We start from the raw sequence: 27,327 nt of genomic DNA, 5'->3' as shown, positions 1-27,327 counted from the left end.
CCCACCTCCCCAGCGGCATCCCCCTGTCAGAGCAGCGAAGTGCGCCCACGCGCCTGGGCCATCGCATCACGGAGCCCCCACCCCGCGAGGCCTCGCCGCGCGCCGGGTCTCCCCCCGCCCAGTTCCTAGCAACCATTGCTGGGGGGTGGGTAGCTCGACCCCGCGGGACTGCCCGGACCTGAGAGATTCCCGCGGGTCATGAATATTTGAGTATTCAAATAAGGCCCCGCCCCCGTTGCCATGGCGCCCGGTGCCCACAACCCGCGGCCGGAAGAACAGCCTAGAGTCTGGGCGAGCGCCGGCGGCGGAGTGCGCCCAGGGCCGAGCCCCCTGGGCTGGGGCACCTGGGCCTAGCCCCCAGGTGAGAGCCAATATGTCCACGGCCGGCGCCGCAGGCCTGGCTACTCCTGTTACCCCACCGTGCCAGCGGGAGAAACTGAGGCCAACAGGCAGGCGCAAATAGGAAGCGGTGGAACCAGTGGGAAACTCAGAGACAGCCCCAGGTGTCAGTTCTAGGATCCCGGGGATCCTGCCCACAGCTCCTCACGGCACTCTTGGCGGGGTGGGTGGGGGGTGGGGGGTGGGGGTGGGAGGGTGGGGGGGCGGAAGGGGCCCAAGCCCTGTCCCTGGGTGGAGAGAGAAGCAAGGGACACAGACTCTTCTCTGGGGGAGTTTCCATGGTGGGGACTCTGAAAAGAGGAACCAGGCCTTGCCCAGCCCCCTCCCCACTGGGAGACACAGGAGGGGAGCAGGCCCTGCCCTCAGAGCCCCGAAGGTGAAGGGGCTAGTGGAAGGGCTTTGCAGTGGCCAGGTGACTGCATGGGAGATGGGGTACAGAGATGAGAGCTGCCCAGACTTAGGGAAAGGGTAAAGGAGGATCCCCTGGGTTCCACCCTGAGGGGTGGGGGATCGCAGAGTGACAGGCGAAGGAGCTTGTGGAGTGGGAAGCTCACGGAGTGCAGAGTGTCTGGGATGGGAGTCATAATGGGGGCTTCAGAGGCGATGGCCTCAAGCCCAGTCCTGACCTCTGGCCCAAGGCCTTTGCGTTCAGACAGGGCCTCAGGTCAGCTGCTCTTTGGGCAGGAAGGAGGGGAGAGGGCAGCAGCTTGGCCCTCAGGGCCACCCATGCTGGGCCTCTCCTTGTCCAGGTGCTCTCCTCCCAGGGGAGCCTGGGGGCTGGCAGGCCTGTGGCGGGCGGTGGGGGGGGGAGAATGACAGCATCTCCCCAGTGGGATGTACCAGTGGGGGTCATAGTACGGCCTTGCACGAGCTGGAGAAAGTCAGACAGCAGGCAGAACTCTGGAAGGAGTTCCTGGCCAGGACCTACATGGCTCTCCTTGGGCTTCCCTAGAATGATGGAAGTTTCCTTTCTCCCTGGGGGTACTAGGCTGGTCTGTCCATCCTCCCTCCCCTGCCCTTGCAAAGCCGTGCCAACCACTCATGTGGCCTGAGGCCTGCCCTCCCCAGAAGCTCTGAGGATGTGAGGTGGAGAACGCATCTTGAATGTCCACAGAGGTTTAATCAAGGTGTGGCTAGAATTCTCTAAGCAGCTAACATTCGTATCTGCCCCTGATATCACTCACCCCTTTGGTGACCATTTTGGCGCCCCTTTTCTGAGCACTGTGGACACAGCAGGAAGCCTCCCCCTGCCCACAAGGAGCCAGCATTCTAGGGGGGAGGTCGCAGTCAATCCAATAAAGAGTAAAACACACCAGCTTGAGGAAGGGGTCTGTGGTATCCAGGAAAATACAGCCAGAAAGGGCAGAAGGGAGTGCAGCCTTTGGGGTCGGCGGTCGCCCCGTGGGGAGGTGTCAAGACAGGGCGAGGTGAGTTGGGAAGATATGGAACATTCTGGCAGACTTCTGGCTCTACCCACAGAGGTCCTGAGTACAGGGTCTGAGGCTAGGCCCAGGCACCTGTATCTTTAAGGAGCAAGAGACTAGGTGAGCCTGGCGCAGGTGGCTGGTTTAACCTCCCCCCACCCCCAGGCCTCCAGGCTCAGAGCCCTTCACCATGGGAGGGGTGGGGACTGAACAGGTAAACACCCAGAGGGCCAGAGCAGACCCCTGGGGCCAAGCTGCATCATGGACCTTGCAGTGGACATGGCTTCTCCCAGGCCACATCAGACTCTGGCCTGTTTGCTGTGGAGGATTAAGAACAAGGGGCATTTGGCCACACTGAGACTTGAGGTCCCTAGGCCTCTGTTGCTCTGGGGCCAGCCTTGCCTCCGTCCAGGGCTGGGGGAGCCATGCACTCCCTGCCCGCTCCAGCCACCTGCCTCCCTCCCTCCGGACCTGCTGTCATCTGCCAGCTTCATGCCAGCCTGCTTCTTTAGAGACACTGCCCCGTGTCCTCCGATGGGGCTGGGGCTGCTCTGGCTTTCTTTGCTGGCTGCCAGGCCTCGGACACCTTCCTTCCTGAGGCTTCTGACAGGACCAAGGAACAGCGGGCGGGTGCTGTCTGGGGCTTTCTTCAGCAGGTGGGTTGGCAGGTTCTACAGCTGGGAGGCCAGGAGATTCCATAATACCTGACAAAGCTTCAAAGGTACGAACACCTCATCGGCCACCAGTTCAGCTCTCAGACTTGATTTTAAGGAAATAACAGACTGTTGTAGCTACAGAGATGTTCATCACAGTGTCATTATGGGACGTATCCCTGAATTTCCATCAGTAGGGAAACAGGTAAATGTATTCGGAGACACCCATTCTCTGGGATACTGTGCGGCTGTAAAAAGGGGGATTTTGTTCATTCATAAACATTTGTGGCGCGCCTGCGGCATTCTACATAAGGGCTGGAACCTACAAATGAGCAAGGCAAACATTCTTTTCCCCATCCAGTTTGGTGGGGGCAGGGGTGGGGATGGTACCTCACTGCTAAGTAGAAACCCTGTGTGTGACTTGACTAGTGACAGCGACACTCTCTCACAAACATGTTTCAAAAGCTGGACAGAAAGCCCCAGGTGGCAGCCTGGCCGGGTATCAAGAGTCCTTCTGTGCTGTATGTGGTGGCTCTCATGCAAGTTCAAGTCGGCAGCCTGGCCGGGTGAGGCCTGAAGCACTCAGAGAAGGGTGGCCAGGCAGTGTTGCCGAAGGGGGCTCCAGCTATGACCCAGCACCCCCTCAGTGCTCACCCCCACCCTCAGCTGACCTGGCCCTGACGGGGGTGGACATGCTCTGTTCACAGTGCTGACCCCAAGCCCTAGGGATCCCAGCTTCTCTGTGGGTTCTCCTAGCCCATGCTTCCTTCCTTCATCCCTTAATCATTCATTCATCCACCCAGTAAGCATGTGGGCATTGAGGACCAGGAGCACGGTGTTGGAACAAGGCCCACGTGGCAGCTGGCTGCCTTCACCGGCTCACAGTTGTTCAATTCCACCAACAATAGACCAGGAGCAGATCATGAGTGTGTCATTAAGACAAGTCTCTGAGGGAAAGAAGCAGTGTGCAAGGAGGGTCACCCTAGGGTGGCCCACCTGGTCCAGGCATGCGCGAGACCTCCTTGGGTTCTTAGGAGGAGTCAGAGTGGGGGGGGATGCTGGGGGGTCCAGGGTCTGGAGCACAGGGACCCAGTGGCCGAGGGTGGAGCAGGCTGGGGCTGGCAATGAGCTGGGCCTCCAGGCCTCAGGGAAGTCTGGAAAGTGGCCCATAGGCAGCCTCACCCCCAGGAGTCAGTACAAATCGGGTAGACACAGGGCTCCTTTTGTGGAGAGGGCAAGGGGAGGGGACATTCACTTTGGGGAGCCCAGAGGGACCCCAGCATTGGCCACCTGCCTCTCTGCCCCAGCCGCTTATATCTGTCCAGATGAGTGAAGGTAGGTGAGGGGTAGGGGCTTGTCCAGCTGGCCTAGCCCTCAGGTGCAGTGAGCATGGCCAGGAGGCTGATCTGACTTTCTTGCAGGTGCTACCTGGGGCCACATGCCACCCACATGCCCAGATGTGTGACTACAGCTGGAGACAGTGGCTGCCTGCTGGTGAGGGGCTCGGCCGGGCTGGGGGCCTGCTCCAAGACCCTGGTCCTGGCTCCAGGCCCAGAGACCATTGAGTGGGAAGCAGAGCCCGAGCTGGCCTGGGAGCCCATTGGCAGTGGCTTGCTGCTAGTCACCTGGCAGCTGAGCAAACTGAGGCCTGCCTCCAGCCCCAGACTCAGGGCCCCACATGGGACTTGAAAGGGTTGAGGACCCTGGAGCCAACACCCCTCACGTGGGCCCTGAAAGATGGGCAGAGACTCAGGGGGTGCATCCCAGGCAGGGGCTGTGGGAGCTAAGGCTGGGGGGATGTGAGGCCCCCCAGGCAGCAGAGGGTATGGCCAGCCCATGGTACAGGTGGTGGGAGCTGCAGGGGGCAGACTGAGCGGGCGAGGGTGTGGCAGGGCCAGGCCAGGATGGCTTGCTTTGTTGTGTGAGGGGACATGGCAAGGGCTGGGCCAGGGTCTGAGTGGGCTGCAAGACAAGTGGGTGAGATTCCAAGGGCCCTGAGAGGCCAGTGCGTCCATAGGAGGCTGACAGCCCTTGGCTGGGGATTTCAGCTGGGTTGGATGACGTGACAATGGTACCGTCAGAAGAAGGGGAAGGGGGTAATGTGGGCTTCAGGCACAGCTGGATCTAGGCGCTCTAGGATGCCATCGGCTCTGCCCTCCAGCTCTCTGCTCCCCACATCTGGCTGGCTTCCTTCTCATCTACCCTTCCAGGAGCAGCCCAACCACAGGCCCTTCCCTGAATGTTCCTGGTCTCTGAGTGCCCAGGCCTGGGTCTCGTACCATCCTCAGCAGCAGAGGGGGGTGGCTAGCCCACCTGAATGGTCACTGGCACTGAGGAGTGTGACTTTCCAGACAAGAGCTGAGCCATCATGGCGAGAGGCAGCAGGAAGCAAGAGGCCCGTCCTGTGTCATGTGCGGGTCCAGCCTGGGCAGGGTCAGGGTCCCCAGGCCTGTCACACTCAGGAGCAAGAGGTCCCAGTGATGTCCTTTGGCTTCCAGAGCAAGTGAAGCCTGGTTTAGGGGCGGTGCGGGAAGTCCTCCCCAACCCAGGCCTGCCACCCCCGAGAGACTCGCCCTCTAGCACCTGCAGCCCACACACCTGGGGGAGAGTTTGCAATGCCCACTGAGGTGTGTGGGCTGCAGGTGCCTCACCCGTGCTGCCTGGGCTCGTGGCTTGGCTTGCCCAGGGCACTCAGCAGATGTCTGCCACAAAAAGGGCAGAATGTGCCAGGCAGGTCAGGAGACCCCTATCAGGGACCCCAGTTAGGACCTCAGTTGGGGGACTTCAGTCAGGGACCCCAGTCAGGGGACCCTAATCAGGATACCCTAGTCAGGAGACCCCAGTTGAGAGATGGGGCTTCAACTGTGGGGCCTTGACCTGAGCCCTGAGAGAATGGGGGTTGTGGCTGTGCCCACCCCAGGGCCCTGTAAAGACCAATGGGGGTGTAGGCACCCAGCACCTAGCCCACAGTGGGTACTCCACAATGCACGGCAGGACAGTTTCTGAGACCGAGTGCTGGCTGGTCAGTGAAGAGCCAGCTCTGTGGGCCCAGAAAGTAGTGGGCAGAGCCAGGGTCTAAACCTCTGTCCAGCTGAACAGTGGGTCAGTCCTGGGCAGGAGGTGAAGGACGGCCTGGGCCCAAACCGGCAGGAGGCTGGGCAGTGCAGGGTTGGTGTGGGGGGCCAGTGCAGCCTCTGAGCCTGGGCACTTCTGTTGGTGGGATCCTGGCTGGACCCCTGTGGCCAGGGCTCCATGGTCAGGCGCCATGGCTGGGCTGTGGGATAGGGTTCATGGATCACTCCACTTCGCTCCCTGTCTTTCCCCACAGGTTGGACGTCAATGGATCCAGCCAGGGTTGGAGCCCAGGTGCCTCGGCCCAGCATAGCCAGTGTCCAGGTGCAGGAGCTGAGCTGGCCCGGCCTGCACAACCCCTGCCCACAGGGCAAGGGCACAGGCAGCCATGGGGGCGGTGTCCGTGAGCGGCTGATGGAGGAGTACCTGTCCCCCGCCCGACTGGTAAGTGGAGGGCATTTGGGGCATAAGGGGCAGCGCCTGGCCAGATTCCGGTGTTTGTGTGCCAGGCTCCAGGGACCCTCTGGAACTAGAGAGAGACCCCTCCACCCATGCCACTGACGTGGGAGACAGGGTGACAGCCCACCAGTGCATGGCTGTGGGGCAAGGGATGGGTGGGGGTACAGTTTTAAACACGGTGACTGGGGAGTCCTCATTCAGAAGGCCAGAGTGCAAGGAAGTGGCGGCAGTTTGTCCCGTCGATACCTGGGAAGAGTGTCTGCGCATAGGGAGCAGCCATGCAAAGGCCCTGGGGCAGAAGACACTGCACAGCCAGAAAGTCTCAGGAAGGAGGGCAGCAGGTGAGACATGGATGGCGGGTACCCCAGGAAGGCACTGGCTTCGCTCTGGGACGTGGCTCCAATGGGGCAGCGAGGGGAGGCCTCATGCTCCAGTGTGTCACCAGGACGTTGGACAAATGCAACAAGGAATGTGACAGGTCCGGCTGCCCCAAGTCGCCAGCCTGAGCGTCACTGTCACCTAGTGGTGGGCAGCACTTCTGTCCTCCGTCCCAGCTACCACCTCCGTCCAGTGAAGCCCCTTCTAACAGGCCTATGGGGCTGTCCTCAGGACAGGTCTCCTCACACTGCTGGAGTCCATCTCATCAATTCCACGGCAATCTCTGCACCCTTGGGGGTTTTCTCAGATGCCAGGGGCTCAGAGTGTCTTGGTTTCAGTCAGCTGTGGCCACCTAGGGCCAAGGAAGAGGCCGCCCAAGCTCAATGGCCTCCCAGGATGAGCACCATTCTCAGGACATGGCTCTGCAGGCTGCTCTGCTCCGGGACCCAGGCCTGCCCTGCACTGGTGGACATCTGGACATGAGGAGAAAGGCACACCCTCACTCACTTTCTCCCGCTAACACTCCAGGCCAAGCAAGGCTGGTGGGCAATCCCAACATCTATGGCACCACTTGCGCCCCTGAAGGTGCAGCGCATGACCCTCACTGGCAAGAGAGCCGACACATAGTCCTGGCTCCAGGAGGGAGGAGAGTCGAGAGGAACGACCAGCCCCCCTGTAAACACAGCTCAGACGTAGCCCAGGGTTCTGTGAGACAACGTTTGCAAACCACAAGTCTGGCCACATGAAGGACATTTCCAGGAGAACCAGGGAAATAAAAAGACCAGTTATCTCGTGCACCCAGCTACAGCAGCAGGCAGGACCTCAGCATGAAATGGGAGGGGGGGGTGCCAGGCAGCCACTGCCCCACGGGCTGACACTCCTGGGCAGCATTCCTTGATGAGACCCTCTCTCAGTCTCCTGGGGTGGCCATAACAAACTACCACACACTGGGGGGCTTGTAAGAGTACAAATTCATTCTGCCAGTTCTGGAGGCCAGGAGTCCGAGATAAGGGTGTTGGCCATGTTGATTCCTCTGAGGCTCTGAGGGAGAATCTGGTCATGCCTCTCTCCTGGCTTCTGGTGACCCCGGCGTTCCCTGGCTGCAGCTGCAGGGTCACATGGTGCCCTTCCTCTGTCTTCCCATCTCTGTGTCCCTTCCTCTCTTTTATAAGGACACCACTCAGGTGAGACTAGGACCCACCCTACTCGTGTATGACCTCACGCTAACCTAACTGATCACATCTGCAAAGACCCTATTTCCAAAACGGTCACGTTCACGGTCATGTTTCGCAGGTACCAAATGCTTCACCCTTGCGTAACTGGTCTCCATCTTTCCAGCTCTGATGATGGTCACATCACACCCCACCACCCAGTTTCAAATGCATACACACACACACACACACACACACACAGAGCACATATGCACGTACACACATGTACATATATGTGCATCCACATGCATGCATGTACCCACACATATACACACATCTACATACATGCACATGTACACAGATGTGCACAATACTGATATGTACGTACACATGTACATACACACATATGCATGTAGTTTAGGTTTTGTCATGGTAGCTATTGGCAGCACACCGGGGTCCTGCCTTTTATATGAGTCAGCTGTTGCTGCAATGATGCTGAATAACAAACGCCCCCAGCACATGGGGGCTTACGGCACAAGTATGTTCTCATCGTGGGGCGGAAGGTAGCTGTGACCCGGCAGAGGGCAGCAGCACTGGGCTTTGGGCTAAGGCTGTGCTGGGCTGCTCTGTGTGTCTCCTTTGGACCATGGCAGCTCTCAAGTCATGGTCTTCTCTGGTGACAGCCCCACCAGCCGAGCACATTCACAACCTCTACTCACGCCACGTCCATTCCTATTCCACTGGCCAATGTACCCCTACAGCTGAGCTCAGCAGGGGAGGAAGGGAGATGTACCCTGTGTGCACCAAGGGCGCCCACCGAGCACACAGCCCAGGCCTGGGTGTAGCTGGAAGGGGCGGATGGCCGGGACCCCAGCCAGTGCCCCAGCTGACTGCCCATTGGTTTCTGCAGCAGGCCCTGGCCCAGGTGGATGACCTCCGCATGGTCAGCGTGCTGGAGATGTGTGTGGACACCCGAAAGAACAGCCTGGGGAACTTTGGTAAGAGGCTCCCCATCACCCCTGCCTGTCACGACCACCCTCCTCTGTGAGAAAAGGCACTGTTCTGGTTACAAGCAGAGCTGCTGTGCGTCATGGACATACTTGTCCACGCTCTTAGCATCGAGCTCAGAGCCAAGGTCTCTGTGCAAGGCTCAGACCTCTGCAGCCCAAAGCTCCAAACCACTCCCCTGCAAGGACACAGTGTTCGGTACCCACCGGCACTGCACAGTACAGTGCCAAGTAAAAGCGACACCTCATTGTCACATGCTTTTGAAACTTCTTTAGCAATAGGTTTGAACTTACAGAGAAGTTGCAAGGTAGTATAAAGCCCTCTTGTATAACCTTTATCAGGTCACCATTGTTCACATTATGACTCATCTGCTTTGTCATTCTCTCCCACTCTCATGTATGCACACACTCACACACACACATGCACACATGTACACATATGCTTACACATACGCAGGTGCACCTGTGTCCACACAATGCCCACGTGTGCACTCTCACACACATGCACACACATGCTTACACACATGCACACATCCACACACATGCCCACAGGTGTGCATTCTCACACAGCAAACATATGCTTAGACCCGTGTCCACACAATGCACACATGCACACTTTCATACAATGCTTACACATACACGTGCACACATGTCCACACGCACACATGTGTACTCTTACACATATGAACACATGCTTACACATGCACGTGTCCACACAGTGCACACATGTGTACTCTCACAGATATGCACACGTGCTTACACATATACACTCACAGGTGTTCACATTCATGCACACACATGTGTGCTCTCACACACACGCACTCATACACACACACTCACAATGAGGCAATTGTTACTTCCCCAGAACTTGTTCATTGCACACACAGTGCTCTCATTCCTGCTCAGAGTCTGTTTCCTGAGAATGAGGACCCTCTGCCCACACTCACAGCAAGGGCCCATCAGGACCTTTCTGAAGGACCACGGGCTGTTCGGGTCCCGTCAGGACCTTTCTGAAGGACCATGGGCTGTTCGGGTCCCGTCAGGACCTTTCTGAAGGACCATGGGCTGTTCGGGTCACAGTGGCATTCGCATTCCTGATGGAGGCTGTAGTCTGGGCACTCAGGGTGCCCAGGGACAGGCATGGAGGGGGCTCAGGCGTGGTGGCCATGTGGCCTTGTCGGCCAGGGTGTGCCTTCATTCCGGCTAGACTGCGGAAGTGGGAGTGTGGCCCTGAGGGCACCAGGACCCAAGGCAGCCAGAGGAGCCCACAGCCCTGGGAGCAGCTCCAAAGTGCCTCCCAGTCCCCTGCAGTGGTTCACCGGACCCCTCCTCAGCCAGCCCAGGTGGTGTCCCCGGGGGACAGGGCATGAACAAGAGTGCAGAGGGGCCAGGGAGATGGGGCCCATGAGTCCCGCCACCAACCCCTTCTTCCTGTGGCTCCCAGGGGTGCACCTGCCCAACCTGAGCCAACTGAAGTTGAACGGCAGCCGCCTGGCCTCCGTGAGGTGAGTGTCCTGCCTAGGGGTCTCTGGGTAGGGGGTCCTGCAGGGGTAGTAAGGTGAGTGCTCAGTGGGGGGCAGGGGAGGGGCTGGGATGAGAGGCCCCCTGCTGGCCTCCCCAAGAGTCCTCTGCACTTGTCTCCCATCTTGCTGCCTTCCCTGATTCTGAGTGATGACCACTTCCTGGGCAGCGTGTGGAGGCAGGATCTGTCCTGGGTGGTCCTTACTGCAGGGACGAGGACTGAAACTTGGGCTGACCTGCCGCCTCTGGCTCCTGGGCTGATGTTCAGGGGGGGCTCTGGGGCCCTAATGCTACTTGTCATTCCTCTTGAGGAATTTTTCGAGTCTGACTGGCACACAGAGCCCTCGTCTTGTCCCCCAGATCAGTCAGAGCCACCCCTGTCACCCCAGAGCTAAAGGTCAGGGCCACCCCTGTCACCCCAGATCCAGAGGTCAGGGTCACCCGTGTCACCCCAGAGCTCAAGGTCGGGGAAGCCACAGGAGGTCTCCAAAGACCCACCCTGGAGGCCCAAAAGGCTCTTCTTGACCTCCAGGCAAAGGTGGCCACCTCAGCAAGGAGCCCTTAGGGGTCTGTCTGGTTCATCTCTAGACTAACCAAGGCTTCAGTAGGTTACCCGGGTCCCCATGGCCACAGGGTAACCTGGGCCGGGAGCTGGAGAAGAGGGGCAGCACAGTACACCCCACCCTCTGTGCCCAGCAAGAAGAGCAGAAGAACAAAGCAGGACACTGCCTGCCGGGGCTGTTGCCTGCTGAGCCCGGACCCAGAGCCGGAACCTTCCTGCTGAACAGAGGCCAGACCTCAGACTCCAGGGAAAGCATGTGTCTCCTGGAAGAGGAAAATGATGCTTGACAAGGCCCCAGAGCCTTTGCACTAGAACATTTTAATTAGTAACTTAAAATACAAAATTCAAAGCTAAAGACAGTTTAATTGTTCATGCCATCTCATCAGGCTGGAAAGAACACCCAGACTTTCCTGTCAGTGTTTGAGCAAAGCAGGCATCCTAGAAACACTACGGGGCTACACAGCCATGCTGGGGCAGGGAGATTCCAGTCAAAATTCTAGAAAGTTCTCCCAATGTTTTAACTGGGCTCTAAGTCAAACTATGTTCAGTTATTTCCAAGTGAGACGATAAAGATATCTATTGCATAATCTCTCTTTAAATATTATATTAATTTATGTTTATCAAATAAACATCAGAAAGAATTTAATAGAACCTAGGAAGATCTGGAAATGGGAATAAAGAAAATTGGGCCTCACTGGGCAGCCTCAGAGCTAGAGACAAAGAGCAGTTTGGAAATCCCACCAAACCTCCAACAGGCTCTCAAGTGGAAACTGAACTGCAGATATATCAAGATTTGGAAAATGAACTTTCTGGGGAAACACACCTTTAATAGATGGTCACGTGCTACTTTAACAGAGGCGTTCATACTGTCTTTAACCTAAAGAAGGAACGTTTCCTTTGTTGAGGCTGACCATATAGCTCAAAGAACAATAAAAGCATTTGTGATTACAAAATTAAATAAAGGATGAAAACTATGACAGAGAAATGCAAGGCATTATAAAATTAAGAAATTCGACATACTATTTGAAACAAAAGTATACAACTCATTAATTCCAAGAGAAATTATTAGGCCATAAATTACATCTTTGTTCTTCGACATCAACAGTGAGAAATGCAGTGAAATCTACAAGTCCTTTCCAACACAGGACCCTGAAACTTGGCCAGATGGTGTCTGCAAACCTACACAGACTGAAGGAGAACAAAATGAGTAAACAGAAACTATCTCATGAAGTATGACAGACCAATAAGCTTGTATGGTAATTTAGCTGATTATAATAGAGATATTTAATGTATTATGATTTCAGACAGTATTGTAAGAGCTGGAAAATAATTTTTTTCTTTTTCTTAAATTGCTCTTTAAGTGAAAGTTTACAGCTCAAGTTAGTTTCTCATACAAAAATTTATGCACACATTGTTATGTGACCCTAGTTGCTATCCCTATAATATGTTAGCACACTCCTCCTTTCCACCCTGGATTTCCCATCTCCATTCAACCAGCTTCTGTCCCTTTCTGCATTCTCATCTCCCCTCTGGACAGGAGCTGACCATTTGATTTCATGCATCTACTTCTAAGAGGCACACTCTTCACGAGTATTATTTTATATCTTATAGTCCAGTCTAATCTTTGTCTGAAGGGTTGGCTTCAGGAATGGTTTTGGTTCTGGGTTAACAGAGAGTCCAGAGGCCATATCTTCTGGGGTTCCTCCAGTCTCAGTCAGGCCATTAAGTCTGATCTTTTTACTAGAATTTGAGTTCTGCACCCCACTTTTCTTCTGTTCCTTCAGAGACTTTCTGTTGTGTTCCCTGTCAGGGCAGTCATTAGTGGTAGCTGGGCACCATCTAGTTCTTCTGGGCTCCATCTAGTTCTTCTGGGCTCAGGCCCATGGAGTCTCTGGTTTAAGTGGCCCTTCCTGCCTCCTGGGCTAAGACTTTCCTTTTGACTTTGGTGTTCTTCTCCTTTGCTCCAGGGGCGTTGGGACTAATTGATGCATCTTAGACGGCTGCTCACTAGCTTTTAAGACTCCAGATGCCACCCACCAAAGTGGGATGGAGACCATTATCTTAATAAACTTTGTCTTGCCAGTTGACCTAGATGTTCCCTGAAACTGTGATCCCCAGACCCCCGCCCCTGCTGCTCTGTCCGTCAAAGTGTTTGGTTGTATTCAGGAAACTTCTTAGCTTTTGGTTTAGTCTGGTGGTGCTGATTTCCCCTGTATTGTGTTCTCCTTCCCTTCACCTAAATTAATTCTTGTCTACTATCTAGTTAGTGAATACCCGTCTCCCTCCTTCCCCACCCTCATAACCATCAAAGAATGTTTTCTTCTGTGTTTAAGCCTTTACTTGAGTTCTTATACTAGGGTCTCACACAATATTGGTCCTTTTGCGACTAATTTCCTGAGCATAATGCCTTCCAGATTCATCCATGTTGTGAGATGTTTCACGGATTCATCATTGTTCTTTATCATTGCCTAGTATTCCGCTGTGTGAATATACCATGATTTGTTTATCCATTCCTTCACTCATTGATGGGCACCTAGGTTGTTTCCATCTTTTTGCTATTGTAAACAGTGCTGCAATGAACATGGGTGTGCATATATCTGTTCGTGTAAAGGCTCTTATTTCTCTAGGATATATTCCAAGGAGTGGGATTGCTGGATCATATGGCAGTTCTATTTCTAGCTTTTTAAGGAAGTGCCAAATCAATTTCCAAAGTGGTTGTACCATTTTACATTCCCACCAGCAGTGTATAAGTGTTCCAGTCTCTCTACAACCTTTCCAAGGTTTATAATTTTGTGTTTTGTGGGCTAATGCTATGAGGTGGAATCAACTCAATGGCAACAGGTTTGGGTTTTTTTTTTTTTTTGGTTGTTGGGTGAGATGGAATCTCATTGTAGTTTTGATTTGCATTTCTCTAATGGCTAATGATCGTGAGCATTTCCTCATGTATCCATTAGCCACCTGAATGTCTTCTTTGGTGAAGTGCCTGTTCATATCCTTTGCCCATTTTTTAATTGGATTATTTGTCTTTTTGTTGTTAAAGTTTTGCAGTATCTTGTAGATTTTAGAGATTAGACCTTGATCAGATATGTCATAGCCAAAAATTTTTTTCCCAGTTTGTAGGTTGCCTTTTCACTCTTTTGGTGAAATCTGTTGAAGAGCATAAGTGTCTGATTTTTAGGAGCTCCCAGTTACGTAAAAAAACACCCTTGCCGTCGAGTCGATTCCGACTCACAGTGACCCTACTGGACAGAGTAGAACTGCCACTTAGAGTTTCCAAGGAGCACCTGGTGGATTTGAACTGCTGACCTTTTGTTTAGCAGCCACAGCTCTAATCACTAGAACACCAGGAGCTGGACTATATGAAGAAGAATAGGGCATCAGGATTGGAGGAAGACTCATTAACCTTGCTTGCTGAAAGTGAAGAGGACTTGAAGCACTTACTAACGAAGATCAAAGACCACAGCATTCAGTATGGATTACACCTCAACATAAAGAAAACAAAAATCCTCACAACTGGACCAATGAGCAACATCATGATAAACGGAGAAAAGACTGAAGTTGTCAAGGATTTCATTTTACTTGGATCCACAATCAGCAGCCGTAGAAGCAGCAGTCAAGACATCAAAAGACGCATTGCGTTGGGTAAATCTGCTGCAAAGGACCTCTTTAAAGTGTTGAAGAGCAAAGATGTCACCTTGAAGACTAAGGTGCGCCTGACCCAAGCCATGGTATTTTCAATCGCATCATATGTATGTGAAAGCTGGACAATGAATAAGGAAGACAGAAGAAGAATTGATGCCTTTGAATTGTGGTGTTGGCAAAGAATATTGAATATACCATGGACTGCCAAAAGAACGAACAAATCTGTCTTAGAAGTACAACCAGAATACTCCTCAGAAGCAAGGATGGTGAGACTGCATCTTACATACTTTGGACGTGTTGTCAGGAGGGATCAGTCCCTGGAAAAGGACATCATGCTTGGCAGAGTACAGGGTCAGCGGAAAAGAGGAAGACCCTCAGCGAGGTGGATTGATACAGTGGCTGCAACAATGAGCTCAAGCATAACAACGATTGTAAGGATGGCGCAGGACCGGGCAGTGTTTCTTTCTGTTGTGCATAGGGTCGCTATGAGTCGGAACCAACTCTACGGCGCCTAACAACAACAACCCAGTTATCTAGTTTCTCTTCTGGTGTTTGCGCATTGTTAATTATGTTTTGTATTTTGTTTATGCCGTGTATTAGGGCTCCTAGCTTGTCCCTACTTTTTCTTCCATGATCTTCATCATTTTAGATTTTATATTTAGGCCTTTGATCCATTTTGAGTTGTGTTTTTGTGCATGGTGTGAGGTATGGGTCTTGTTTCATTTCTTTTTGCAGCTGGAGATCCAGTTATGCCAGCACCATTTATTAAAGAGACTGCCTTTTCCCCAATTAACAGACTTCAGGCCTTTGTCAAATGTCACCTGCTCATATGTGGATGGATTTATGTCTGGATTCTCAATTCTGTTCCATTGGCCTATGTATCTGTTGTACCAGTACCAGGCTGTTTTGACTACCGTGGTGGTATAATAGGTTCTAAAATTAGGTAGAGTGAGGCCTCTCATTTTGTTCTTCAGTAACACTTTACTTATCCAGGGCCTCTTCCCTTTCCATGTGAAGCTGGTGATTTGTTTCATCCATCTCATTAAAAAATGTCGTTGGAATTTGGATCGGGAGTGCATTGTATCTATAGATTGCTTTGAGCAGAACAGACATTTTCACAATGTTGAGTCTTCCTATCCATGAGCAAGTCGTTGTTCCACTCTTGCAGGTCTCTTTTGGTTTCTTGCAGTAGTGTCTTGTAGTTTTCTTTGTATAGGTCTTTTACATCTCTGGTTAGATTCATTCCTAAGTATTTTATCTTCTTGGAGGCTACTGTAAATGGTATTGATTTGGTGATTTCCTCTTCAAAGTTCTCTTTTTTGGTGTAGACAAATCCAACTGATTTTTGTATGTTTATCTTATATCCTGATGCCTTGCTGAAATCTTTTATTAGTTCCAGTAGTTTTCTTGAGGATTCCTTGGGGTTTTCTGTGTATAAGATCATGTCAATTGCAAACAGGAATGCTTTTACTTCTTCCTTACCAACCTGGATGTCCTTTAGTTCTTTATCTTCCCTAAATGCTCTGGCTAGGACCTCCAGCACAATGTCGAATAAGAGTGGTGATAAAGGGCATCCTTGTCTGTTTCCTGTTCTCAAAGGGAAATGCTTTCAGACTCTCCATTTTGGATGATGCTGGCTGTTGGCTTTGTATAAATGCCCTGTATAATGTTTAGGAAAATTCCTTCTATTCCCATTTTGCTGAGAGTTTTTATCATGAATGTGTGTTGAACTTTGTCAGATGCCTTTTCTGCGTCAATTGATAATATCATGTGGTTCTTGTCTTTTGTTTTATTTATATGATGGATTACATTGATTGTTTTTCTAATGTTGAACCATCCCTGCATACCTGGTATGAATACCACTGGGTCATGGTGAATTGTTTTTTTCGATATGTTGTTGAATTCTATTGGCTAGAATTTTGTTGAGGATTTTTGCGTCTATGTTCATGAGAGATATTGGTCTGTAATGGAAAATAATTTTAATGTAATGGCTGTAAGTTCATCAGAAGCTGAGAGAGAATTCATGAAAATAGCATTGTGTGAAGACAAATGTTCTATATTAACAGGATGAGTGACCGGCCACTGACTTATGGAAAATCTCACTGGACAAGCCTGCAGTGGATCTTCACCTCAGTCAGGGGTCTGGCAAGGGCAGTGCTTACTTAGTACTAGTATGGGGGGAAAGAAATCACACTGACAATTTCTGAAACTCAACCAATAATTTGGGATTCATGAGAATAATCTGATGGGCAAGTTTCACTACAGCTTAATCGCTTGCGTTCTCTCATTACCAGGGAGGTTGAGCCTCTCTTTATAGGTCTGTCCACTATTTGTGTTTTCTCTGTACTCATTTTTCAGGTCCTTCAGTATTCTCAGTGCATTTTAGATGGCAAGATTCTCCATCCAGTCTCTTCCTGTTAACTTTGTCCTCAGTGTCTTTCACTTGAACAGAAATCTTTTGTTTTGATTTGATCAAATCCATGGATTCTGTTTGTCCTTTGGGTGTTGTTAAAGAAGTCCATCCACACCCCCAAGGTCAAAGAGATATCCTACTTTTTTTTCTATTCACTTATGGTCTCATGTGTCACTTTCATGTTTTTAATCCAACTCATCTTCAAGGTCACTTTTGATGGTGGTACAAAGTTGAGACCCAGTTTTACTTTTTGCCACATAATGAGTCAGTTTTCCCAACATCACCTACCAAATAATCTGTCACTTCCATACCGATTATAGTACCATCTTCATCCTTGACCAGGTTCACATTCCTATGTTAATAAGCTTATGAGCTCTGTTTCATCTGTTGTCTATTCTTTTTTATTTGTATGGCTTTGTAATATCTATTGATATCTGATAGAACAATATCCTCATCTTTGCTTTCCTTTTTCCAAGTTGACTTAGCTATTTATGAACATTTATTCTTGCATTTGGATTTTATAAGAAATTTGTTGCGTTGCACACACACACACATCTTCCTGGAATTTTTATTGGCAGTAAAAAATAGTTACATACTAATTTGGGTTTACCTGTTAAATTGTATACATCCATGAATCTGGCATATCTCTTCATTCATACGTCCTTTCATGTAATAGAGTTCTTAAATTTCCTCTGTAAAGTTTGTATCAATTAGAATGCTTTCAGTTTCAAGTAACAGAAACGCATATCAAAATGACCTAAAGAATGAAAAATTACTTATTCCTTCAATGCCTGTGATGGGCCGAAACCTGTTCTAAGCATAGGGAATACAACAGTGAAGATAACAGACAAGGATTCCTGACAAGAAGCTCAACATTGGCTCTTGCAGGATGAGTTAGATCAGCAGTAAAGTCTTGTAACCATAGGCCCAAGTTCTGGCCCATAGTATCTGATCATTTGTCCTCATGCTTGTTCCCTTGTGGTGCATCCTTAACACTGGATGGCTGGGAGAGGGAATGTGCCCTCCTGTCCCATTAGAACAAGTAGAACATTTCCAACATTCTTCCCCTCGTGTTTCCTGGCTAGAACTGAATCATGTATACACCCTCCACACCAGTCACTGGCAAGAGGATAGAATTATGATGGGCTTAGACTATCCAGGATGCCCTCCACCTCATCGCCACTTGGGACAGGGTAGGACACCAGCCTCTTCTGAAGCACATGGCTCCCTGATACCAGAACTAAGTTAATTCCCAAATATCATATAGTATTTTCACAGTCATGAATGAAGTCTTATTTCTGTTGCTTTTTCCAGTTGATTACTGCAAATAGAGAAATGCTGTTGATTTATATAAAGTGGTTTATTGTATCTACCAATACTGCTGAACTGTCATACTAGTTCAAATAATTAATTTTAGTTGGGGTTTCTATATTGATGATCCCATCGTCAGCAAATAATGACAGTGTTGTCTCTTCACTTCCCATCCTTACACTTCTCATTTCTTTTTCTTGTCTTATAGCATTGGCCAGGACCTCTAGTGCCATGTTAAATAGTACCAGTGATAGCATCAGGCATCCTTGTTTTGTTCCTGATCTCAATGGGTATGTGTCTAAGCTTCTCCACCAAGAAAGAAGTGTGCCGTGAGATGATATTTCTCCTTTAGTCTACTAATGTATTCAACTCCATTGATAATCTTATGTTGGTAATTCATTCTTGCATTCCTGCACTAAATGTTACTTGATCATGATGCGTTACTTTAAAATCACCGTAACATTAAGATAATATTTACCCAGCAGTTTTCACATCTGTTTAATCAGTGAAATGGTCTTTTAATTTTCTGGTACTCTCCTTATCTAATTCTGGAATCAAACATCTACTCTTAAGATGTCTCCCTTTTAAGTTTTTTTCATTTTTTCAATTCCCTTCTTTAAATTTCTGAAACTTCTTGTATAGTGTCAGAAATTATTATAGAAAATATCTACTCCATGATAAAAAAACAAAAAACCCAAACCCATTGCCATTGAGTTGATTTCAACTCATAGAAACCCTATAGGACAGAGAAGAACTGCCCCATACGGTTTCCAAGGAGTGCCTGGTGGATTTGAACTGCCAACCCTTTGGTTAGCAGCCTTAGCTCTTAACCACTACACCACCAGGGTTTCTACTCCAGGATAATTAATTAAAACTCAGTTGTAAAACAGGTTCGGATCTTTGAATTTGGAGAGTAGAGGGAATCTTCGATCACCGTTTTAATTTCTCTAGTGATTATTAGTCTGATCAAGTGTTCTGTTTCTTTTGTTGCTGTATAGTTTGTTCGTGCGTTTTTTATTGTTTTCACATCTCTGCCATGCCTATGATTTTTTGTCTGAACTCGGCACATTTGCATTGTCTCTCAGCTAGAACAGTCTTGTTAGAGGGTTGTCTGTTCATCTTTTTAAAGAATCAGCTCTGGGCTCTGTTAATCGTCTCTATTATTTTTCTGGTTGTTACTGGTTTTGTCCTTATCTTTATTATGTCCTTCACCCTTATATCTTTTGTTATTTGTTTTTCTTTTCCTAGCTTCTTGGACTGAACGCTTCATTCAATCATTCTGATCTTTCTAGTTTTTTGATAAATATAAAGATTTAGAGTTCTCTTTATGTATAACTTTAAGGAGGATCCTATAAACGTTTATATGCTTTTTTTTTTTTGTCATTAGTTCTAAGTATTCTGTAATTTTCCTATTAATTTCCTCTTTAATCCAAGATGTGGCAAGATCTACTCGTGGTTCTTCTTAATTTTCTTCTTAATTTTTCTAAGTAATAGGATTCCCCATTTTTAGCTGGGCATGTGACCACCCAAAATAAACACAAGATTTCCCAGCCTCCCTTGCAGCTAGGTGGCCATGTGACTCAGTTCTGAGTCAGTGGAAGAATGTGTGCTAACTCAGAAAAAAAGTGGAATAAAATAATAATATCATCACAGAAATGATGACAAAATTTGAAACAATACTGCAGGAAACCCAATAGGGATTATGGAGATGGGAATGATAAAAATGAGAAAAAAAATTACCAATGAATAGAGTTTTAAAACGACAAATACAGAAGGCAGATAGAGGTATAACACGTGTACTGCTAGAATCTTCACAGAAGTTACTGAAGTAATAGAACAAGACAGACATTTAAAGATTAAAGAAAATTTGTCAGAAATAAAATTTTATCTATAGATTGAAAGCATATGCCATACCTCAGAAAAAAAATTGACACCAAATTGCCAACACTGAAACATATCCTGAAACAGTTACTGGGCTTGAACATAAAGATATAATTTTTTGGGCAACCAGGGAAAGAGAGATCAAGTCAGCTTTTAAGGAGAAAAAAAAAGTGGGCCTTTCTTTAGACTTCTGCACAGAAACACCCAAAGCCAAAAGACAGTAGAATAATGCCTACCAAAACCCAATGAAAAGAAAGTACGAACCAAGAATTTTATACCCTCCCAGATGGTTGTACAGCACTTATTTGTGAATGAGTTGGAGATTAAAGAAAATAGTTTCCATTAGCCCTCTTAAAACGCAAATTTCAGCCAATCAAGACATGGTTGGGAAAGCCATGTAAGGCAATAAGCAGTGAATCCATGTAACTAAATAACAAAGACTAAAGCAAATGTGGAGATTAGGGTGACAATAAAGCCTAAAAACTCAATGGATAGGTTAAACAGTGGATGAGACATAACTAAAAAAGGGGGAATTAGTGAACTGGAAGAGAGATCTGAAGAAATTACCCAGCCATGCAGAAATCTGAGGTTAGTCAAGGAAAGCCTAAATGGTAAGGGGACATTTTGACGTGGATGAAGTGAGGAAACAAGCCTTGCAGCATCTGGAGAAACAGCGCTCCGAGGAGGGAGAAGAGCAAGAACAAGAGCAAGTCTTTAAGAGTGAAAATGCACGGTGTATTTCCGGAACACAAGGAAGCCAGTGCAGCTAGAGCAGGGGGATGGATAGGCATAGATGGCAGTGGGCCCAGTGGAAAACAGTATGTGTACACAGGGAGTGACGCTGCCCAGGTCCATGGCCACCTCCAGTGACTGGTCTCCACCCAACAAGCTGGCTCACCACTTTATTGCCCTACAGAGAAGCCTCCTCTCCTATCAGTTCCCCCAATGGCTCAGGGCTTCCAGGCGCATTTCAGAGCCTCACTTCCAAATCTGAATGCCCAAGAAGCTATAACCAGAAACACGACGCTTGCATCATGAAAGGAAAAGGACCCCAGAGGAGACAGACGGTGCAGGGGGAGAGGGCTTCCAAGGAACCTTCACTTAGTATTCTCAGAGACATGGAAGAAGATACTGTTTCCATAAAACAAGAACGGCATTCTATGAAAAATGATCAGAGAACAATGATGAGCTCTTGGAAATTAAAACTATGATAGCCAATATAGAAGTATTAATAGTAAGGCTGGAAGACACAGGTGAGGAAATATCCCAAAAAGCCAAAGAAAAGGCACAGAGATGGAAAAAGAGAGGAGGTAAGACAATGTGGATCAGCCTCAGAGGACCAACATCTGAGTAGCAGGACCTCTCTGAGAACAGAAAAAATGAAGGAGAAAGACTACAAAAGAAATAAGATACAAAAATACCCCCAAAATGAGGACCATTGGTGGGCTGATTGGAAGGACATGCAACAGTGGCCCATGCCCAGATCAGGAGATGTGGGACAGCCAGGTCGAGAGGATCCTGATGGGCAGAGGTGGCGACCCCCAGCCCTCCATCTTCAGGAAGGAGCTGGCAGAGGGAGGGGCAGAGATGAGTTCCCAGAGAGGGAGAATGAAGGGAGGACGGGCTCACCTCCCTGAGCAAACCCCACTGGGGAAGTAACCTACTCACCCGCCCCCAGTGCAGTGGGCAGCACTAGGGCTGGGCCAACCTACCCAGCACAAGTGCAGCTCCCCACGGACAGGCCCAGGCCCTCCAGGGGTCAGAGAGAGTGGAGGGCACCCTACTGCTTCAGTCTTCAGAACCCTGCCCAGGCCCACACCAGGAGGCTGCAGCACAGAGGGAAAGGCAGGGTCCCCGGGGCTCTAGAATCCCTTCCTTGGTCTGAAGGCCTCTACAGCCACAGTCACAACTGCCCCTGCACCTGGAGATAGCCAGGTGTGGGTAGTGGCTGGGTGCAGGGCATGGCACAGGGCCTCCCCTGCACCCGAGAACTGCACTGACCACCCTACCCCGCCTTCTGCAGAGACCTGGGCACGTCTCTGGGCCACCTGCAGGTGCTCTGGCTGGCTCGCTGCGGCCTGCCTGACCTGGACGGCATTGGCTCCTTCCCAGCCCTGAAGGTGGGTGTGTGATGCCCAGGGCTGGGGGAGGGGCGCAGGGCCAGGCCCTGACTGAGTCCCCCTACCTCCCCTGGCTGCCCAGGAGCTCTATGTGTCCTACAACAATGTCTCAGACTTGAGCCCGCTGTGCCTGCTCGAGCAGCTGGAGGTGCTGGACCTGGAAGGCAACAGTGTAGAGGATCTGGGGCAGGTGCGCTACTTGCAGCTGTGCCCACGGCTGGCCACACTCACCCTGGAGGGCAACCTGGTGTGCCTGCGGCCGGGCCCTGGCCCATCCAACAAGGTGTGTGGGACAGGGAGTCATCCATGGCTCTAGCTCCTCAGCCTTCTCACAGTCTGGGGACCTCTCCACCCACCTGAACTCTATCAAGCCTCTTCCAGCTCAAGGACCTGCCAGGAGGCAGGGAGCCTCCCCAGGGCACAGCCCACCTGCTGCCCTGTGGGTTGTTTACCTCTCAGTTCTTCTCTTCTGTCTCAGCAGCACCAATGCATCTTCTAGCCCCAGCCCAATGACCCGACACTGCCACGTGCACACACCACCCCCCAGGTGTGCAGGCACCCCCTTGAGGCCCATGCACACACCACACGGGACCCTGCATCTCTGCCCAAGCCCTGCACGGAATAGTGTACACACAGACACAAAACCACCCATGCCCTGGGAAGCCCCTGCTCACAGCACATGGGGACACGAAGGCCCCTTGTAACCAGACCTCACATCCTTCATCCCCCGACCCCAGGTGGCTGATGCTCAGTGAAACTGTCCACTGGGAGCTCTGGCTGGGGTCCACCCAGGGCACGTGGCCACCCAGCAAGGCTAGAACCCTGAGCTCAGGGCAGCTCCATGGGCCAGAGGGCACCACTGTCCCTTGGCTGGGTAAGGCCACATATACCTAGTGGCTGAGAGCCTAGAGCCTAGGGTCCTCGCAGTCCCCAGTATTTGAGAGTTACCGCAGGCCAGCCTGGCAAGGGGACAGCATCCCAAAACTGGCTCCCCTGCCTGCCCTGCCCCATCTGGGTCTGGGGGAGGGAACCAGTACCCAGGCCTGCCTCCCACCCCTGCAGGTGCCCCAGGACTACAACTACCGGGCAGAGGTGCAGCGTCTCATCCCTCAGCTGCAGCTCCTGGATGAGGCCCCGGCCGCACAGACGGGCCTGCCAGCCGCCCAGACACTAATCCAGGACTGGCTCATGGTGAAGGAGGCCATCAGGAAGGGCAGCATCCTAGATGGCCTACTGCCCAGCCTGGGTATGGAGCCACACATCCCCCTCCTTGCCTGAGGCCTAGCCACCCTGCCTCCAAGGAGAGGTCTCCACACCCGGCCCTCCCAGGAGGAGAGGTCTCACACCCAGCCCCCCCAGGAGGAGAGGTCTCACACCCAGCCCCCCACAGAGGTCTCCACACCCCCCCAGGACGAGAGGTTTGCACACTCAGCTCCCCCCAGGAGGAGAGGTCTCCATACCCAGCCCCCCAGGAGGAGAGGTCTCCATACCCAGCCCCCCAGGAGGAGAGGTCTCCACACCCTACCCCCCCAGGAGGAGAGGTCTCCACACCCAGCCCCCCAGGAGGAGAGATCTCCACACCCAGCCCCCACAGGAAGAGAGGTCTCCACACCCAGCCCCCTAGGAGGAAAGATCTCCACACCCAGCCCCCACAGGAAGAGAGGTCTCCACACCCAGCCCCCCAGGAGGAGAGATCTCCACACCCAGCCCCCCCCACCAGGATGAGCGGTCTCCACACCCTGGTCCTCCCCCAGAAGAGGTCTCCACACCCAGCCCCCCAATAAGAGGAGGTCTCCATACACTTCCAGGCCTCTCAGGGGCCACATGTTACCCTCACTCCCCTGCTCTGGCCCCAGACCCCTGCACACCTGCCCTGGGCCACACCCTCCCTCTCGGGCAGCACCCATGGGGGTCTGGTCTTATCTGGGCCTCCCACCCCTTGGCCGAAGGAGAGGGGTCTGAGACTGAGAATGTCTGGAAGCAGACAGAACCTCAGAGGCCAAAGCGACCCTGTGCTGGGGGGGCCTCAGGACACACAGCTTCAGGGGGTGCCTAGTCTGCAGTCTGTAATGGGCTCTTGGGCGGTCTGGCTGTCTGGCCTTGGTGACCTCCGACTCTGACCTCGACAGATCAACCCCAGAGAGCCTCCGTGAGGCGACTGGGCCCCACACTGTCCCTGCCTGAGGCTCAGCCCCGGACTTCCAGCCCCTGGTCTCTCTCCTCACTGGTTCCTGGGGACCCCCTGCCAGAAGGCCTGCTCCCTGAGGACCCAGCCTCAGACGACGATGCCAGCAACCTCACCCATGGTAACTGACCTGTCTTGGCCCAAAGCTGACCCTGCAGCCCTTGGGCCCTGTACTGGGCCCAGCCACACCTTCTTCTGCAGGCGCTGGCCACGTCCTCTGTGGGAATCCCACCAAAGGTCTAAGGGAGCGGAGACACCAGTGCCAGGTACAACCCACTTCCCATGGCAGGGTCCAGGGCCCCAGTCCCACTGTGGATTAGGGCCCAGGGTTTTGCCCCCCTCCCCCACCATGGACCAGTTTTCAGGGCCACAGCCAAGGTTGTGGACCCAGGTTGAGGTCCAGGGCATCTGTCCTGACAGTACCACGCCCTATAGCTGTTCTGGGGCTGGGGCCTCAGCTCTCCAATCCCCATCCCAGCTGAGCGAGTCCTTCTATTTCCAGGCTACATTCCCACCCCACCCTCCCAACCCCACCTCCTCCCCAGTCACAGGTGGTTGACCCTCAAACCAGCCCTATCCCTCCCCAGGCCTGGGTGCCCCTGGAGCAGCTGCCCCACCACAGGCCAGCTGATTTCTCTGCCAGCACCTCTGCCCCAGGGCTGGACCCTGCAGACAGTCCTGACCTCCTTCCCTTGGCCAAGCTCGGGACCTGGAGAAGGCTATGCCTACGGTGGGTGCCCCTTCCCTGCCAAGCCCTGATGATAACTGAAGGAGCCAGTCTTGGGAGCCAGAGGAGACAGAGAACAGGGCTACAGTCTCTTTCCCTCCCTCCACTCCAGCCCCCTCCCCTATAGGCACCTGGAGTCCCCGAAGGAAGGGACAGCAGCCCCCCGGGGTCCATGGAGGTGCCCTGAACAGCAAGAGGATGAGGCTGGGCCGGAGGCTGCCCCGGGGCCCCCCAGCTCAGCCCCAGGTACTGAGCCTTCCCCTCTCCAGGGCCCAAAAGTGACCCCAACACCCTCCTGGGGATAGGGCCCCTCCTTCCTCAGCTAGGCCGAGAAGGGCTATGACAGGGAGGTCTTATACTGGGGGTGGGGGCCCAGCACTAAGGAAGGGGCTGCATTGAGAAGTGTAATCAATCCCAAGTCCTCCCTCCCACAGCCTCCTTTTCTTCCACACTCCCACCCCCCCGACCCCCCGCCCCGCAAAACAGTCCACACGACCTGGAGGCCACAAAGGCTGGTGGATCCCAGAAAAGGAATTCCAGAAAAGGGTGGTATGAGCAGAGCCAGGGCCAGACTCGGGGATGTAGGATCAAGGCAGGTAGCACCTCCCTGAGGGCCAGGGGCTTCTGAGTGACCTCAGGGGTGGAGTAAAGGCAGGGGCAGCAAGGCAGAGGCCCCTTACCCAGCGGGGTCCACTCCCCAGAGGAAGCTTTCCTGGACCACAGGCAGCAGAGACTCAAGCTCTCAGGGTTGGACAAATGTCCCTTGTCTGTGGGTCAGGGAGCAGGGCAGGCTGACTACCCTGCTGGGGTCTGCAGCCCATGCTGGCTGGTGACTGGGCGGGGTGGGGGGCGGGGGACGTTGGAGAGAGAGTTGGGCCCTGAGGCCAGGAGGACAAGAGAAGTGGACAGGGATCATAGGAGTGGATGGAGGGCAGGCAGGGCCAGGAGGAAGAGGCAGCTAGACATGGGAAGAGGCAGGGGTGGAGGGGGCTCAGGGAAAAATGGTTCAGGGCCTCTAGCTCCAGGGGCACTTGGTAACATAACCACGACCACACGGCCCAGCCGGCTGAGAGTGGCTGCAGCGGCCTTGCTCTGTGGAAGTGCCTTAGGAGCTGGCCCCAGACCAGCAGCCTGGAACTGGCCCTGTGGGGGCAAGGCCCAGGCATTAAGGGCTCCCCGCCTGCCCCCAGAAGCTGGTCTGACCCAAGAGCCGGTCAAAGGTGGATGAACACTGATGCGGACGGGGGGTCACAGCTTCCGTGTGGCACACAGGAGGTGGGAAGGAGGCCCTGGGGCTGCCCGGGAAGCTGCCTATCTGGCCACACTGGACACTCCTACCCCTCGCCCCCCATTCTTTCAGCCACCTCCTGGCACCTATGACCCCTTTCACCAGCCTCAGGGCTAACTGCTTCAGGTGCAGGGCTCTGGGTGGGCCTGGGTCTGGGCCTGGGCTGAAAGTCGCCTGCTTCCTTGTTTTTCAGAGCTCGTGGTGGCCTCAGTCTGTAAACTGATCCCTTCCCCCCCCAAGTATCCCACACCACCCGACTCCGGAACCAGCTCCTGGGGTTCCACAAAGCAGCCCTTCAGGGGGCGTCGGCTCAGGAGCCTGGGGCAGGGACTGGCAGCTGTGACTGCCCTGAGAACCCTGGAGATGGTCTCCACCCCACAGCCAGCCTCGGATGCCACAACCAGACCTCCAGGCTTCCAGTGCACGCGTGCCCTGGAGCCCATCACCCCAGCCCAATCCCGCCCTTAGTGTAAGCCCCCATCCACTGCTGAGCTTGCCTGGATGGTCACAAGGGGTGCCTGTATGGCCATGTGGCCTGGACTCTAGTGTGTGTAGGGGTGGGGGTGCGCCTGGCTTCTGGAGAGGCCCCTTGATGGTGGGAGGCAGGGGGTGGGAATGAGCCAGTGGGTGGCAGAGCAAGGGCCAAGGCTGGCCTCGGTAGGCACAGCCCAGCTCCTTGCCACTACCCAGCTGCCTGCCCCTTGCACAGGCTTGGCCTTCAGGAGAAGAATGGTCAGAGGGACAGTTGGCTGCAGCTGGGGCAGGTGTAGGGTGAGTCTTGCCAGGAGGGCTTCAAGCCTCCCCCCAACAGCTGACCTAGCTGCCCGCCCCAGTCTGCCCCACCCTCATTGGCCACTCTGACCAGCCCCTCTGACTAACCTCGGGCTCTGCGCCCTGAGTCACCCCACTACTGCTGTGTCCAGTCCCAGGTGCTCAACCCAGGTGGCCACAGCGTGGCCGGACCTCCCGTCCCAGTCGGTTTCTCCGTGCGTGGAGGGGAGCAGTCACATCCCTCCTCTTAGGTCTTGGGGCGGGACGCCCTGAAGACCAAAGGAATCATTTCCAACTCTCAGGTGTACAGAAATAGGGTTTGCCTTGTAGACAACGTCGGTTCAATAAATTATGCAGCGGGCA

At 52.4% G+C, this 27,327-nt stretch overlaps 2 protein-coding genes across 7 annotated transcripts in view; one reads left to right on the top strand and one right to left on the bottom strand.

Moving 5' to 3' along the window:
• LOC126080731 (collagen alpha-1(I) chain-like) overlaps positions 1-1,598 on the bottom strand; it is a 4,080-nt gene extending 2,482 nt beyond the window's left edge. The window contains exons 1-3 of the mRNA XM_049891909.1: positions 1,584-1,598; positions 538-626; positions 179-436 (exon numbers count right to left, since the gene is read on the bottom strand). Of these exons, the coding sequence (XP_049747866.1) occupies positions 179-436; positions 538-626; positions 1,584-1,598 (362 nt within the window). The remainder of the gene's footprint in view (positions 1-178; positions 437-537; positions 627-1,583) is intronic.
• Positions 232-27,327, top strand: LRRC56 (leucine rich repeat containing 56). 6 transcript variants are annotated; one of them, XM_049892978.1, is made up of 14 exons: positions 2,644-2,681; positions 2,942-3,042; positions 3,898-3,970; positions 5,805-5,992; positions 8,447-8,534; positions 9,988-10,048; positions 21,897-21,993; positions 22,076-22,276; positions 23,056-23,239; positions 24,123-24,299; positions 24,380-24,444; positions 24,766-24,908; positions 25,018-25,151; positions 26,387-27,327. In XM_049892978.1, the coding sequence occupies exons 3-14, from the start codon at positions 3,934-3,936 to the stop codon at positions 26,659-26,661; spliced, it is 1,650 nt and encodes a 549-aa protein (XP_049748935.1). In that variant the 5' UTR covers positions 2,644-2,681; positions 2,942-3,042; positions 3,898-3,933; the 3' UTR covers positions 26,662-27,327. The 6 variants fall into 6 exon arrangements, with proteins under 6 accessions (XP_049748934.1, XP_049748936.1, XP_049748932.1 ...); XM_049892977.1 differs by lacking the exons at positions 2,644-2,681; positions 2,942-3,042 and adding an exon at positions 232-361; XM_049892975.1 differs by having other exon boundaries at positions 1,259-3,042.

The sequence above is a fragment of the Elephas maximus genome, chromosome 7, assembly GCF_024166365.1.
Source record: "Elephas maximus indicus isolate mEleMax1 chromosome 7, mEleMax1 primary haplotype, whole genome shotgun sequence".
NCBI classification, from domain to species: Eukaryota; Metazoa; Chordata; class Mammalia; order Proboscidea; family Elephantidae; genus Elephas; species Elephas maximus.
This window is presented reverse-complemented; position numbering and strand designations above follow the sequence as displayed.